The 17,815-nt window shown below is 43.9% G+C and overlaps 1 protein-coding gene across 5 annotated transcripts in view; it reads right to left on the bottom strand.

Annotated features, from left to right (window-relative positions):
- Positions 1-17,815, bottom strand: part of Gfra1 (GDNF family receptor alpha 1) — a 224,311-nt gene that overhangs the window by 157,463 nt on the left and 49,033 nt on the right. For 4 of the 5 annotated variants that reach the window (XM_052761096.1, XM_052761095.1, XM_052761094.1 and 1 more), the window contains one exon: positions 3,504-3,518. The exons of the other annotated variant lie outside the window; for it this stretch is intronic. In XM_052761096.1, the coding sequence (XP_052617056.1) occupies positions 3,504-3,518 (15 nt within the window). The remainder of the gene's footprint in view (positions 1-3,503; positions 3,519-17,815) is intronic. 5 annotated transcript variants of the gene reach the window in all.

Below are 17,815 nucleotides of genomic sequence, written 5' to 3'. Positions count from 1 at the left end.
GAGAAAATTAACTCAATGGCTAAATTTAGATACTGTGCCCAAGTATATTTACAAATGCCCCACTGAGCAATGGTTTTCTGATTTTGAAGCTGCTTGCTGAGTTTCTGTTCGATTTTGGAATCAAAGTTGCATCTATGGATGAGTGAATATTCAAAAGGCGCTTCAGCGGCTTCAAATGAAGCATGCACGCATGTGTGGGAGTGTGTTTGAAAGTGCATGTAGGCCTGTTCGCCATCGTCAAATATTGGTATGAAGAGCTCTTAAAACTGGAGAGTAGAGACGTGTGTGTCCACACATGGTGTCTCAGTACATGCTTGGAGAGCCACTGTGTGGTACCTGGGAACTTGGGAGAGCCACCTGGGGCTTATGAGCTCTGTGAGGAACAGAAGTGTAATCTTCTGGTTCTGGTGCTTTATTTGGAAAAGACTGGGCTGTGGGTTCACTGGTCCTTAACTGTCATTAGACCCCACGGCCTAAGCACCACAGCACGCGGTGGCATTTCTAGATGAAAGCACCAAAACAAGCCATAAAATGTCACTGGATCAAGAGAGAAACACTCCCACAAGCACGCACCTCACATACCGTCCTGAAAGGCCCAGCAGTAGCTGCCGGGCTGTCACCTACTGTAACAAGATTGATCTGTAGTGAAATAAAAGATAATGCAATCCAGAGGAAATAACTTGTGTTTCCTCTGAGAATGCTGATGTTGTCAACAGTGTGCCTGCTTCCCCCTTCTGCCTGCCACGGAGCTCGGCAGCACCAACACGCAGGCGTCCTGCAGGCAGACGGGCCTCTCCTCTTGCTGCTGAAGTGCACCTGCAGAGCAGTGTCTCTTCCACCCACCCAGCCCCTTGGCCAAGCCCCAGCCACAGGATATGTCCAGGAAGGCAGAGCCACTGTCAGTGGCCACCAGGAAGTGGGTTTTAGAAAATGACCCCAGTGGCATCCATTCCTTTGCCAACACTAGATTTCTGCTGTTTCTTTCTACCACAACGTATGTCTCCCAGCTTTCAGGTTGTAACGTTCATGTTTCCAGAGTCTATAGGATGCAGCATGCTTTGGCTTGGTCTCCCGTGTCTGTCAGCTTTATCTGGAGCATCATTTTCCCGGCTAGAGTGACAGGAAACACAGGCACTGGGAGAACAGTAGGCATCAGCTTTGTAAGCTCTCAGGCATCGTTTCCGAGGTGTCTTAGTACAAAATGGCCCTTTAGGAGCAGAGCCATGTAAATAATTAACAATAATTCCATTGTCCCAGTGATACCTTCTATGTGTGTGTTCAACGTAAAAATGTTTTATGTATTGTAGTATCTCAACAACAAACGCAATTCCAAAGTTCTGGCACTCAGGGTCAAAAAATCACTATACAAAATATGGATAAAAAATATATAAATTTCATGAAAGTTGGAAAGTATTTAAAACCAATGAACAGAAATTAGGTATACTGAATCTGGTATATACATTTGGAAGTGTACTTTTTTTGAAGAATTTTATATATTCATATAATGTTTTCATCTACCCCTCTTTTTCTCTCCTCAAACTTCTCTCCTGCTCTTCCCCCCATTACCCCCCCTTTCCCTCCCAAGCTTTCCCCCACCTCCTCACTAAGTACACTTATTGCTGCCTGTGCGTACACCGGTATAGGACCATCTACTTGAGCATGGGTCCAGAGTCAACACTGGTACATCAGCAGAGAACGAGACAGGGATATACGGTTCTAAGTGGTACAACGACATCACATCAAAGCCCAGGATCACTGTGAAAAAGACTTAAAGACCAGAGGGAGCAGTCATCTGCAGCGAAACATTTGCAGGACAGTGCTGTTGCCCAGATGAACTCAAAGCAGCTGTGGCTGCATGCACAAGATTTGCACAAGATCAAGACAGCCAAAATCTCAGCAGGCAGGAGGAAGGGCTCATGAAGTACCACCCTCAGCTGAGAAGCTCTCGGCAACTGATGACTATGGAGAGGCACATCAGTTTCCTTCAGGGATGCAAACCCTGGTAATACCTTATGAGAGGGATGCCACCTCCATCACCTGAGGCTGCAGGCAGCTACTGGCTATGGGCTTCTTCCTCTTTCGGATGCTATTAGAGGTCTCAATAGCCAGTGATTTGTAGATGATTATAACTTTTACTGTGTGTATCATTGCAGCTGACAGGCAAATCTCATCAATCGAATTCCATGACTGATGAAAGGAGAACACAAACTTGACATCAGCAGTCGGCTCGCCGTCCTTTCTATCAATCACAGCACTCAGGAAGGCTCACGATGGCCTGCTGCAAGGCTGTCCTTTTCCTCTTCACCAAGAGCCTCAAGTGCTTTCGGTTTCGAGGAGAGAAATGCCATCTGGAGTTGGGTGGTGTTTACACTGCAGCTCATATGCAGGGGGTGCTCTACACCCCAAGTGTCTCACTTGCCCAATTTGTCAAGGACGGGAACCCACGGGAGCAAAGGGCTCTGACAGCGGCACTCTCATTACACCAACAGCCACGACACCTTTTCAATTTTGCTCATCTCTTAGTCTCTAGTCAAATGGAACTTACTGCTTATAGCTTGTTGGAATTTTTTGAATTATTTATGAAAGCAGGTCTACGACTCCAGACTCTTAAAAGACAACACAACAGAACCCTCATCGTTACCCACAACCTGTCTCCTATCAGAGAGCAGATAGTCTCTGTAACATGAGCGGCATGTTTGGGGTGAAATAACAGTTGTGTGAAAAAAAAATACTAAGCCTCTAAGAGTATTTGGAAGCTATTTATGGGATGCCTGGGTGTATTTTTAAACCTTTACTGTAAACCAGCTTTGGGTTCCAGAAAGATGCAGCAGACATATTTCCCAGCTTGCACACAAACAACAAATGTCTGCCACTATTACCCAAACTAGGCTGGAAGGCAACTCCCCCCACCACGTGCATCTAGAAGTTTCTAGGCAGGTCATGACCCCAGAGCACAAAGGCTACATGTAGCAAGGACTAAAACCTAGCCAGAGACACCAGTGAGAAAACACTTGGGTCTCCAGCTCACCAGACCTGTAAAACAGTGGACACCACTCCCTGTCACCTGACTCCATGTCAGTTGGAGAGGCTACGTGGCATGGCTAGGTTGGAGGGCACAAACTGGCAAGCCAGCCTGCTCTTGCCACACCACCATGACTACATGTTTGCTCATCAAAGAAACCTCCATTGGAACTGGCTAAGGAGCCCTCTGAAAGCAGGAGCTGCCTCTGACCCAGGATTCTTGAAGGACAAACCCCTCCAGAGACACCTGCCCCTCCCAAGCCCCATACCATCCCTGCCCTCCTCCCAAGATGTCTAAACCTAGCCCCAGCCCCAAACATGGCTCACAGGAAGATGCAGAGCCCCAGAGAGACTGACGGCACTTCAAGTCACCATCCTTATAGGGTTCCTTAATTTCCAGAGACACATCCTCAGAAAAGGCAGAGTCCCACCACCCACAGAACAAAACCAACAGAAGAGCAACAGGGTGCCATGGCACTTACCTTGCTGGAAAACATCTGAGGGCAGGGAGGAGAGAGAGGAAAATATTAATTACAGTGAAGAAGAAAGTATGACAATCGGCTCACACACGTTGGCTTTGCTAAATATTCTCCAAACAGTACTCTCTTGTGCACCAAGCTCAGGACAGAGGTGGAGAGCACCTGGGTCTAAATCATGGAGTGATAGTTACAGACTCTGTGGTTTGTTGTCCCTTGAACCTCAACACGGGCAGTGTGATGGGAAAGATTAAACATGCCATGTCCTAAGTAGACTTAGGATAGTGTTCAGCATGGAACAAGCAGGATGGTTGGTGGATGTTGGCATCCACAGTTGTCACTATTATGACAGCCTTACAAAACAGGCTCTGGAATCGTTCTTATTTTATAGATAGAGAAACAGAGTCTCCAGAAGGCTAGGTAACTCATTCAAGGCCACAAGGTTGGTACACAGGAGCTCAGGATCAAACCCAAGCCCACATGATCCTGAAGATCCTCCAGGCTCTAAAAAGCTACCTGATTGAAGACAACAATGCCTCACAATAGCATAAACAGAAAGGGTCTATAAGTCCAGAGTCCTATTTAAACCATATGAACAAAACATGTATACATTCTCCACATTATACCTCATGAATGCCGTGTCTTCACAGCAAATCCTAGGCCAAAGTCTGTTAGAAAGATGAGTAAGTATTCATGCTTTTGTGGTTTTTTTCCAACAAATATCTTGAGAGATACGTACCAAGTTTTTTGTTACTAGCAGTCACAGCAAGAAAACACAAAAATGCTGTCACCAGTGTCCTCCCAGCAGGACTTCCAATGACAAGTGTGTTTTGACCTTTGGATCTAGCAGACATGGACAGTAAAGCACCGTTTTTCTAAGTGTAGCCTCTTTGCTCAACAGTGCAGATGGGAATCAGTCACATTATATAATACACGGCAGGGCATTCATTTTCATGGCTACATAGATTTCTAACGTGTAAGCATGCTACCAATTATTTTTCCATCCTGATGTTGGTGAATTTTCAACTTATCTCAGTGTTCAGCAATGAGGAAATGAAGACAGGTGTTTTCTTCCACATCTTTTAGCAACCACAGGTACACGTGCCCAGTACATGGGAGCTTGGCCTCCCAATCACCAGTGATATTTCTCACTTGCTCATGCTTTTTTTTTTCCATTTGGTATCTTCAAGACACAAAGGAAGCAGGGACACAGGATCACCCAGACAGGAGCCAGCACCTGCTCTGTCTGCGGGGCTTCAAAAGGAAGCTTCTAGAAGATAGTATGGCAACATATACAGCAGCGTCCAATCTGCATTCCTTGACCGAACAGAACTACTGATAGAATTTAATTCAGCAAAACACCTGAAGATATGTAAGAAATCTGAAGAGAGGTTCATCCAAGTATTGCTCACAATGGGAAAGCGCTGGACGCTGCCAACAGTCAACGGAGAATCAATGTCATGGATCTGTGCGTGGCTTGCTGTGCGGTGGCTTGAATGACTGAAGAGGATTGGTGAGATGGGGAGGTAAAGCCCTCGTCATGCAAATCTGACAACCCAAGCCTGGCCCCACAGTCGATGTAAAGATGGAAGAAACGACGCCTCAGATCTGTCCTTTGGCCTTCACATAGATGCCAAGGCATGCCCAAATCCCCATACACACACAGCTTTTCTTTTTTTTAATGATTAAAGACTTTGATTGACTTCAAGTGAAAATATCAGATGCCAAGATAGAGCCTATACCCTGAGTACATTTATGTGCCTGTGTCATGTGCACAGCTACCTTAAGAGAGGCTTGTAACAATGGTCACAAAAATATTACTTACCTTAGCAGCTGGAATTTGGGTTTTTAAATCTTACATGAGATTTTACATATTATAGCGACGAGCACACCTTGTATTTGTAATCTCAATTTAAAACTAAACTTATCTTCATTTAGAAGCTAGGTAAGAACTACACTGTCAGCATCAACTTTACACTAGTGTCACTGAAACACCAGCTCCCACGGGGTCACAAAGGGCCAAGGGCCATGAACAGTACAGACATTCTCCTGGCACATTAACACACTGGAAAACGGGAGGGTGCAGATTTCATTCTACTCAGGCACACACCCTCCAATTTCATTAATTAAACCTTTTCTTTGACAATTTCATACACATATATAGCAAAATCTAATTACCCTCATACCCACCCTCTCTCTCTCCTTCCCACCAGTACACATGCTCTCAGAGTCGCTTTGGCTTGGGTGAGGAACTCTTGTGATACTTCTCCTAACTCTGAGGAGAGCCACGTGGGATGTGGACAGGCTGCATCTGCCATTACACTGACTCTGCTCTGATTTACACAGCCAGCCCATTCTCAGTGGGCTCTACATCTTCAGACTCACCCAACCAGATTGAAGGTATTTTTTTTTAAAAAGAACTTGTGTTAAACATGGACAAACATGTTTCCTTGTTATTATGTCCTAAGTAACACGTAATACACTATCAAAGCTCTTTATGCAGCACTTACTGTATAAGAGATTTGAAGTTTACAAGAAGGTATTTATAGTTAAGCACGAACCGTGCCATTTACGTAAGGGACTTAAGAATATGGAAGTTCTAGCAGGCACAACCTCTCCTGTGCACGTCATACTGCACCCTCTCACCCTGGCAGTTCATCTTCAGTACAAATTCTGGCCCAGCAGTGAGATGCCAGAGCCCAGGGACAAAGCAAAGGGCTGTGGGCAGCTCCTGAAATACACCAGTCTACACACGCTTGCCTCCTGGACCCCACAGTCGGACACCAACTCTCTGACCAGCCTGCACTCCTGACGGATTCCTCCTACTCATCCTTCAAATGTCACAGCCACTGTGAGCATGTCCCCACAGAGAGGGAGCTCAGTGTTTCCACGTATGTTCCTAGAGTAATCCATGCAGGTTGCAATTACAGCTCAAATTATAACTATTTATGTAGACTGTGAGCCCCTGAGGATAAGAGAGTGGACCTTAAACTCCTACCTAGGTCCAGACCGCCTGACACTGTCAACGCTGACAGGGAAGGGAAAGAGGACTCCGTCTTGTCACTCTTACTGTACAGGTGAGGAAACTGAGTCCTGGAAAAAAGAAAAATCTTTTCTAATGTCACGCATGGAGTTCAAGGCTGAGCCAGGACTATATGAGACTCGTTTAACCTTAATTAAGTTCAAATGCTCGCATTGTGATTATTAGCAAAGTCCAAATTAGACATTTATCATTCCCCTTTAATGAATAGAGACAAAAACCTTCAACCTTGGAAACATCGGGGAAATGAGATTAGTCTCTCAAACACAGATCCAGTCTCCACATCCGTCCAGAATCCTCAACCTCCTCTCCATGATTCTGACAAGGAGCACTTCAAAACTCAGAATTGATTTGAATCATTGGAAAGTATCAGCAGGTTGTGGGGGAAGGGAACCCAGGCGTGATTTACCAGTCTTTTCCCTCCCACTCCTATTGTGTCCTTCACATCTTTGCAGACAAATGTGCACGAAATGCTATGAAGGTCTTCCATTCCCAAAGCCCGCCTAATGTACATGTTTAGGTTGGTGCTGTTTTTTCAAAAAAATTTCCAGCCATATTTTCATTTTCACTTTTTATTCACAGTAAATTTGAATAAACACTAATACAGATACTACACATGTGTTGTCTTATAATTTACACTCTAAATTTATGTTTTCAGAGTCTGTGGCATAAATCATCTCATCCTCTGTAATAATGGCTTGCACACCTTCTTTTAAAATGTTCTGTTCCCAGACAGAAACGGCCACCCAAGCTCAAGCTGGAATGATTTGTAGATGGGACAGTGCAAATAAGTGAGGGAAAAGAGGGGACCTGACAGTTTCCATGTGTTTTAGCTACATGTTACACCCCACCGCACATGCATTTCCCCCAAATCAATGGATGTTACAAGATATTAGCCTGGAAAGTTCATCACACCATTCTCTGCTCTAGTGTTTGTGTGCATGGTCTCTGCTCCCAAATCATCAGCTGTAGTCACTCTTAAAGATCAAAGCGCCGGAACGGGAGTATGACATTTTGATTTCAGTCTAACCAACCACAGAGAATTATTCAGGAGATGACCTGCTCCCTCTGACCTCCTATTTCCTCGCTACAGAGCGGGGTGTATTCTAACACCATTCCAGTGTTGGGAAGGCGAAGTCCACTCAGTTATTTAAGCTACGGAAAGCCACACTGAGGGCAAGATGCTGCAGTACTTTCCATCCTCACAGGATTAAACAAATGCAGAGCATGGAATTGTCAGTGACCACTACCCCAGCCACAATTAGCTTGAGCCCACAGGACACCAGGGACTCTGATGTGTAGAGGAAACCAACTCCTTCAGACAAAGCTCTGCTCAGATTCACTTCCCAAGGGAGTAAACCTCAACCCCCATCACTCACGTGAACAAAGAAAGCCTGTTTCCCAGCCCCTCGCCCCCAACCCCCACCCTGCAGCCCCTGGAGCCCTTCTGGTCCTGGAGACAGATGAAAGGCCATGTGTGAGCTGGCCATTCAGATGTGGGAAGAAAACAAGAGGGAAGAGCCCAAGATCTGACTTTTTTAACCTGATGGAAGACCAAGGATGTGTGCTCCTCCCCCACTGCTATGGAGGGATTCAAACCCTGAAGCTCTGTAATGCATGGAGTCCCCAGAGACCCGGGCCATAAAAAGACTAGATTATTTATTATTATTAATAAGTTATGGCAATTAGGCTGGATGATTCCTAAACGTGGCTGATGAGAAATTTTCTTGAGTACGGCTCGTCCACACGGGTAGTGTTTACCTCTATTAAAAATGATTTAACTACACTCTGGGTGAACCCGTCTTGTGCCTGGGTTAATAATTAGCAGTGCACAGAGCCATGCGGGTTAAGTGAGTCGGCTGTCCTTTATTTATCTATTGCTTTGTTTTACGAGGAGAAGTGGATGGCAGTCTTATTGCCCATTTGATCTGCTAGGAATAATTTACTATTTCAATCCATGGTCCCTGACTACAGGTAGAGAAACCTCATCATTATTACAATATCACACTTATCACCCCACACACCACAGCATTCAAGATCTGCCAAACAGAGAGAGTGTGCATGACTTCGCTAAGCCTGGGGGAGGTGAAGTTACTACTTCCCAAACAATGTGATCACACTCCTCTCTCGTTCCTCTTTCTTTTCCAGGTTAAATTATATATGAGGGCAGTTTAGTTTCTTGAAAATGCATGCACTTAACTCCCATTTAAGAAGTCTCACCTGGGGAGACAGCTGTCTTACGAGTTCTCCTGTGGTTTGAGCCATGGAGAGAAAATCCTTTCTCAAGTCAAATGCTTTTACAGGAAAGCACTATAAATTTTACTTGCACCCAGCTAACCAGGGCTGAGGAAGGGATCTACGGAGCAGCTGGAGTGAGTGCTGCTTCCTTGAAGGGAGTCATATTTACCATTAACCAAAGTCACTTTCAGTGTAAATGGCACTGTCTCCATCACTGGATTCCCAAGCCCAGTCAGCTCTGCACAGGGGGCCAAGGGGTCATCAGAATCCATTCTGAATTCTACAAGTGCCAATCAGTATACATGAAACGAATTCTTTTCTGCATTGAAAAGTAGGGCCTGCTCATGCCTCCCCTCTTACCGCGGACAAGCCCTCTGTTTTTATTATGTTTTATTTCAAAATGTGTGTTGTTTTTACTTGTTAAATAATTCTAAGTGTTGGTGTGAGCACGTGTGTGTGCATTTTCAAGGTGCACATGTATGAGTCTTCATGTATGTTCATGTTTGTGTGGACGCCAGAGATCAATGTCAGCTGGCTGGCCAATGAGCTTCAAGGATCCACCTGTCTCTGTCTCCAGCACCAGGGTTATTGGTGAGTGTTTCTATGTCTGGCTTTACATATGTGTCCTGGGGATCCAAACTCAGGTTCTCATGCTTGCTGAGCAAGCACTTTCCCACCGGAGTCACCTTCCCAGCCCACCATTCTGCCAGTCCTCTGTTTTAAGCTGACAAACTGAGGTCCAGTTCTGTCACATTTGTGGGCTATTCCCAAGGAAGGTGGGATGACACATCACAGCCACCAACCACCCATAATCAGGACTCAGCCTCTTAACAGAAAGTCACGATAATGGCTCGGTCTCCTGTTCCCGCTGTCCCGATCTAGAAAATGGAAAAAAGGCGGCCTTTTTACTTATCACAGGAATCGCATGTGGATCAAGTTGGATCCTTCAACCACCACTTACATGTGGACATTATAGTCAAACAGGACTCAGTTGAGCCCTGGCTGAACCACCTTCCTAGCCGGCTCCAGCTAGCTGCCAAGTTCCTTCAGTCTTGGACTTCCTCATCTGTAAGGACAATAAAACCCATCTTTCTTTCAGAATTCCCAGGAGTGGTCAGGGTCTCCCACGCACAAAACTTCTGGCACTTGGAAGTTGGCCCACAGCACACACTGACAAGTGCGGTCAATGTCATCATCGTAAGGAGAACACAGCAACAACACGGGAAACTGAGGACCAAAAGTCAAAGTAGATTCTGTATCTGACCATGTAGCTTTGGACAAATTTCACAGCTTCCTCATGCCTTGGTCTTCTCCAAATGGCAGCATTCTATTAATAATGTTCTTAACTCTTAAGAACTAGCCAGAAGGACTTGATGCCCAAAGTAATAGCTGATTTTTATGAAACCTCATCAACTGCCATGGAGACTAAAGTAATGCGTACAAGTGAAACTATCTGGAATACGGAAGGCCTTCGATGCACTGCAGCTACATTACTCTGCATTACTCGAGGTATTATAACCTTGTTGACTACTTGCTTGAAAACTTCTGTGACAAGTGCGGTACTACAGAAAGAACATGACGGAAATTATCTTGTCTCCCTCTAGCTACATGCTACTAAGAAACCCCGAAGGGATTCTCAAATATTATCTCATGAATATTATCTTATGAAAGACTTATTTGGGGGCCTTGAAATGTGGGACTCAATGGCATCCTTCAAACGCCAGTGTAGGAAGAATGAGCAGGTCTCAGAGATTCAAGAAACCCACGGCCAGGCCCTTTTTTCCAGTACCCTCTGACCTTGCCTACCTCTTCTGGCCCTGTCATTACTGAAGGTACCCAATTAAGGGGCTCCCAATGGAGACACACTTTCTATTGACTAAAGGTCAAAAGAGGTAAAGACTGCGTGGGATAGCTGAAAGAATTTGCCTGAGAAAACAGTTGCAGTACTTAATTGAATAAACCAAAGTTTGAGCATAACAGAGCACTTAAGCAGAGTCCCTTCCTGCCTGGGTGCAGGTCTGTCACCATTGGAGCACCGCCAAAGTCATGGTCTCCTCCAGAGGCTCTCCTTGCCCCGAGTGGCACCACATGGGCTGTGATTAGTTTTAAGTGTCTCCAAAGCCAGACAGCTCAGGCAGTCCCATGCCACACAGCCAGTACCCACAAGCCTCCCACTTCCTCCTGGCACACACAAACAGTTCAAACTGAACAGAGCCCCTATGAGCCTCGCAAAACCTTTAGGGACCATCTTGAAGGGTCTGGATGCACCAAACCAATCCCTTTCACGCTAGAAGACCTCTGTCTCCCTTGCCTGTTGTTCCTGTCTCCGTTCAGATACAGGCCCAGAAAAGTTGTTACCTTCCTCCCGGATGCACGTACCTCACCTTTCATCATGTTGGAAATTAAGATCAATATTTTGACTGTCACTGGGCTCTGTCTGAAAGCACTTGATGCGCAGTAAACGTCCTTTATTTGTAGATAAGAACACGCACACAAGCAAGAAAGTGTGTGTGTGTGTGTGCGCGCGCGCGCGCACACACACACACACACACACACCCCCCAATCCTGAAGTATCTTCCAGTTATATTTTCTAGGGAATGTGTTACCACATCAATCTTCACCCGTACACTTGTGACCCGTCAGCCTACACTGACTTGGAGCAGGCAGTACAGGGACAGTTAGTGAAAGCCCCTAACATTTTATGACACTCTATCCCCTAGTATATCTCACTCCTACCATGAGGTATAAAGCTCTTAACTACTGAAAGAACATAAAAAAATAGATTTAGGAATAATACTTTTTATGATTGCATTCTGTACACTATGAAAGTTATGTCCAAGTCTGCTGGCACTTTATGTAGCTGATAAAGTAGAAGAGTGTGGCTTTCAAGCTAACCGTGTATTTTATACCCAGTGAAAATGTTTTCGACTGAATTACTTTCTGAGTAATTATAATAAGGCTAATGAAGGCTTAATGAATTCATGTACAAATACTTTAGACTTTGTATTAAAATCCCTATGATATGAAACCGTATTAATCTAAATCTCTCTAGCAACCAATAGTTTTCTTTGAAAAGAACAGCATACCTGACTTCCTCTGAATTCTTTTGAACCTGCTGGGAAACCCTATGAAGCCATGTTAATAGCCCAAAACAAAGGAGGAAGCTGAAAAATGACATAATTCTAATATCCCAAAGTTATGTAATTGAGTATTAGGAGTCACGAAGTATTTTTACTAAGTATCTGCGTGTGCCAAGAGCTGAGGTGGTACCTTATATTACAGCAGAAACCACATTGTATCTATGATTATCAATGACACAAAACTATGATTAGTAAAACACCACACATATATAGGAAGTCTTATATGCTCAGGACTCCAAACCCAGTAATTTTCCTATCTAAGTCCCAGTCCATGCTATAGGCAAAGCCTCTGCATCCGCTGGGATTCATTTTTTCTGTCTGCAAAATAATATGCACTAGGTGCAGGCTAAGGTCTCTTCCAGTTCTACAACATGGCTGTTTTATGCTTAAAATTACACACATTACACCAAATGGGCTCTTGTTGTGTATAGCTTATTCGTCATCTTATCTAAGCTAAATTACATTCAGAGAAAAAAATTCACTCCCTGCAATTCACATACATCCACAAACACATCCATAATGCAGCCTATGATTTTGCATTTATTCCAAGATATTATCTCCACGGTAAAGTATTTTTCCCATTACAGATGAATTATAAGCCATCTGAAACCTATAAGGTTATAGTGGCTCATGGCATCAATTTCTGATTCCCCCCTCAACAAACACTTCCTGAAACACCCTCTTTTGTGTCTGTTTCCAAGTCAACTGATTAATTTCATCACAGATATATATTCCTGAGACAGGTCTGAGAGAACCAGGTTTTAATCAGATTGGTTACTCAGTCTCCTAAATTCAAAATAGGCATTTACAAACGTCCAGAAGAAGAAATCTCCTTCCCTGTTCGGTGATCATTACCGGGATGGACAACTTTAAAGCAAACCTAAGACAATGACCATCATCATTATTTTGATGGCTTGGCACAAATTACCTTCAGGAGAGCTCCCAGGAGCCAGAGACAATTAAAGTCGAGTTCTGAGAAGCTTCCTCTAGAAGTCAAACACTGTTGATCACCATGAAACAAGCCCAAAGCCTCACACAAGATTGGAAACACAACACACTCTAGGCTGGTCTCCATCTCAGGTCATGGCAGTTTCTAGCCTGCCTCTCCTCTAAATTACCTGGATGAACTTGGGCAAATCATTGAAGCTCAGTGGGTATTTTAAAGGGGATTAAACAAGAAAATATCCGTAATCTGAGGCCAGGGAGATGTATGCTCCTGCAATCTCATGGCTGGAGAGGTGGCCCCTGCTAGGTTAAGTGTTCACTGTTATAAACATGAAAGACCTGAATTCAGATGGCCAGCATCCATGTCAACAGCGGGTGCCGCAGCACACACATGTAACCCATGGCTGGGGAGACACAGACAGGTAGATCCCTATGAGTTGCCGGACAGCAGTCATTCTAGCTGAAATCGGTTAGCTCCAGGTTCAGTAAGAGATGCTGTCTCAAAAAATAAGAGTAGGGAAGGGCTGAGGTTAGCCTCCTTACACATGCACACATAAACACACACAAATGCAAAGGAGAAATACATACAAGCTACTCCAGCTTTTAAGTTCCAGAATGGACACTGCACCAAGACATTTCACTAGGCCCCTCTGTGCTGTGCTCTGGGGTCACATGCACATCTGTCTCCTGTGCACTCAGATACACCCATCACCATCATTCTCTCTTTCTGACTAAGCTATAAATACAGCACCGGGCATGTGATCATCATAGCTGCAAAGCCCTGAGTAAAACAGTAGCTCATCCTAGGTGTATACTAATTAATGTTAATAATAGTGTGTTTCCAGAGCTTTCCATGCACCAGGTACTATTTTATGTTCTTTACATAGACAGACAATGCTCTCAATCACTCTACAAGAGAGCTGTTATGACGCTTGTTTTACAGAAATGGAAACACAGCCCCTAAACTAAAGTTGTCAAAGGTCAGAAGGATGAAAGCCATCCAGGATTCAAGTTGAAGCAATCTGGTTTTAGAGGCCAAACTTGTGCACTTCGATACATTGTTTCTTGTGAATGCTTACCCAGTAGCCATACAGAAGGAAGAGAAAACAAGTAAACAAGCCTTATGCTTTCTTTACGGCTCATTATGACTGGAGATCTGGCTCCTGTGTGGAGACCTACACCAAGCGACATGCATACAGAAGGTACTTCGTACACTAGATAGCACAGTTTCTAAGGCACACTTTCAGTAGGCCCTTTCCATCATCTCATGTCACGGTTGTGTGCGTCCAAAGTATATGTGGGGCTGGTCTCTTCTATAATGAAACGGACATCATGGAGGTAAAAAATAAGCAAAGGGTTGAAGACACTTCGCCAATCACCTTTGCAGCTGTGGATGGACCATAACCTGAAAGGACTCATCCTTGTGCAGTAGAGTGGTTACCAAGGCTTGCACCCCACTAAGTGCCCTTTTAAGAAAAAAGGAAATTCATTGGCAGTTTAAGGTTCTTCTAAACCTGTGAGCTATTATTCACTGGCCACACACAAATCATAAAGCGTAAATGTCATTTTCACGATGGATTTGTATAGCTGGCTCGCCAGCAGCTCCCAAAGAAAGAATTCTAACTAATCACAAAGCCTAAAGCGTTTAAATCATGCTTTATATATAGCATTTTTTTAGCATAGCGGTTGGCACAAAGGTCCTCTTTCCAGATTGGGCAGCAACAAGGTGCCACCTTGGAGACAGAACAGACTTCATCAGACAACCAAGCCTTCTAACCTTGTCCTTGAACTTCTCGGCTTCCAAAATCTGTGAGAAAACATGTCTCTCTTCTTTATAAATTACCTAGTGGTCTAGTTAGTGTTTGCAGCTTGTCATAACCCTAGGCATGCCTGGGAAGACAACTCTCCAATCAGGAGTTCGCTCTGCTGCATCAGCCTGTGGGCATGTCTGTGGGCATTTCCTTACTGCTGATTGATCGGGGAGCGTCCAGCCTAATGTGAGCAGTGCCATCCTGGGAAAGTGGGCCTGGGCTGCACAAGAGAAGCAGCAGGGCAAGCAAGCCTGGGAGCAGTACCCTCCAGGGTCTCTGTTTCAGCTCCTGCTATGAGTTCCTGCCTTTGCTGCCCTTGATGATGGACTGTAACCTGCAAGATAAACCTTCTTCTCCTAAAGCTGCTTTGAGCCATGTGTTTATCACAGCAACAGAAAGAGACCGAGGAAAGACCCAGGATCAGGCATTCTGTTATAATAGCACCATACAATAAGATGCATGGCAATCATTTTAAAAAGATGTAACAAGTGTTTGAAATTATTTGCACACTGCTATTAAGAAAACAAAATACTAGAGTCACTTGGGCAAATAGTGTGGAAGAGGTCCTCAAGTGGTTAAATTTTTCTTATGACCCAACAATTCCACTCCTAGGTATATGCCCGAAAGAAATGAATAGATGATCTTGGAAGATGGCTTAGTGGATAAAATGCCTGATGCACACATCTTAGGACCAGAGTTTGAAATCCTCAGAATACACAAAGAGCTTGGCAGATGTGGTGGCCACCTGTGATCCCAGCACTCCACTTGGGAGGCACACACAGATGGATGGCTAGACTAGCCCACGTTGAGAATACCAAGTTCAGTAAGAGACCTTTCCTCAATAAATAAGGTACAGAGTGATCAAGGAAATACCTGACATCAACTTTTGGCTTCCACACTCGCGCTCGCGCGCGCGCGCACACACACACACACACACACACACACACACACACACACACACACACCATACTTACATATAGAAGCAAAAAAAACAAAAAGAAAAAAATATACCCACACAAAAACTTGTACATAAATATTCACTTCAGCATTATTTCTAATAACCAAAAAAGTCTAAACCATTCAATGAACGGAAGTAAAATGTAGCATATTGTACAGTAGAATATTATTCAGCAATAAATCAAATCCTTGCATGTGCTACAAAATGGATGAACCCTGCAGACATTATACTAAGTAAAGAAAGCCAGTCACATAGGACCACAAATTATGAATACATGAATAAATGAAATATATTAATCCACTTACATCAAATGTCCATACCATATAAATCTAAAGACAGGAAGGATTAATGGATGTTGAGGGAAAGGAGTCACTAGGTTGTGATGAATTTCTTTTTGGAGTAGCGAGCACACTCTGAAATGGACTGCGTGGTGACTATGCAACTTTTGGAACAGACTAAACCCCTCTCAACTGCACGTTTTACACAGGTAAAATGTAATGTCTGTGAACCACATCCACATAAAGCTACCTGAAAAGAAGAATTCATTTCTAATGACTAGCAGCCACAAACTCTGTCACTCCAAAGTCAGTACCCCAGTCCTCCAGCCAATGGACACATTTAGAGACACAGATGTAGGAACCTGACATCACAATGAGCACCAAACAAGTCACATCCAAATGAAACACTACATCCTCTCTCTCCAAAAGGGCACAGCCTGGTACCTGTCAATCCTTGGGCTGTCCAATATGGCTCCCACCCCACTCCCAGGTGCATGTGACTTCTGAGTCTGAGGAAAAGAATGAGTCAGCACAACATGTTTTCAGCAAACAGATTTCAATACTTTCCTCAAGAAAAAAAGGGGGGGGGGGGGAATAGCTCATTAATAATTGTTTATTTTCAATTATATCTTCAAATATGTTCAATAAGTTGGGCAAAACATCTGCATTAAAATTAATCTCACCTGTACTTCTTAGGCTTTAATGCATCAGAACTCTTTAAAGTGCATGTATACATGGCTTATACTATGTTCCTGTTGGATGCTGGCCTCCTACTCAACAATTTTTAAAGTATTTGGAGATCTAATACTTATTTCTAATAAAGGAGTAAGTCATTGAAACTCTCCTGATCCTCAGTGTTTTTAGAAGATTATTTTATTCAGACTTCTAAATGGTAATTAACTTTGAAGTCCACTCAATGGTTATAAAACGCCTGCTGCTCCATAATTATGGAGGCACAAACAGTTCCTTGTCTGCTCCTCACTGCCAAGTGGTTCCCCAGACTAGGGTGGAAGATGTTCACTATGGCCTTTAAAATATTGGCATGCCCTGGTCTACAAAGCACAAATGTTCCCCAAATAAGACAGGCCCAGGAAACTTTGCCTGAACTCTTTAACATTCATGATCAAAGGGTCGCCTTTTTAGAAACGATTAAAGCTCACAGATGAGATAACAGACCTCTATTCACAGAAAGGAAGCTGCTTCTCAAAGACATTTCATCTAGAAGGGGCCTTGCATGTCATCTGTAAGGACCACCCCCCATTCCATATGGATGGGGTTTTTTGCTTCTTTGCAATATTTTTTGATCCACAAATCCAAGGCAATGAGAACATGGCCAAGTTATGAGTCAGGGGAAAATTATTAACAGTGGCCCTGTTCAAATATTGCTTAGAAAACCCAGAGGTACAGCCATACTCAAGAGAAGAAAGAAAAGTAGAAGATCCTAGTGATGGCGAGACTATCGCGGTACCAGCGTCAAGACCATGCCAACTTCCCCAGGTGCTTGGTTTTTTGTAGTAGTTGTTGTTTTGTTTGGTTTGATTTGAGACCAAGTCTCGTGTAGCCCAGATTAGCCTCAAACGCTCTATGTTGCAAATGATGACCTTGAATTCCTAATCTTCCTGTTGCACATTGTGTTAAAAATTTCCTTAGAACTAAAATATTCCATCCTGGAGGGAAGCTTTTTAAGACTTAGAAAATAAACAACCCATAAATCTCAGGAAGTCCCTGAAACTTACCAGATTCACAGACTCCTTCCTTTCCAAAGATATATAAGCAGTCAAAATGGCTGAGAGAAAAAAGACCCTGTAGGGCTGAGGAGTGCCTACAAGGAGTGGAAGAAATACAGGGTTCCAGCTTTCACAAGTCAACAATGCTGGGGTAAGCTTTGGTGATGTAGGTACCTTTAAC

This window comes from Peromyscus californicus, unplaced genomic scaffold, assembly GCF_007827085.1.
Source record: "Peromyscus californicus insignis strain IS unplaced genomic scaffold, ASM782708v3 Scaffold_4__1_contigs__length_199733344, whole genome shotgun sequence".
NCBI lineage: Eukaryota > Metazoa > Chordata > Mammalia > Rodentia > Cricetidae > Peromyscus > Peromyscus californicus.
This window is presented reverse-complemented; position numbering and strand designations above follow the sequence as displayed.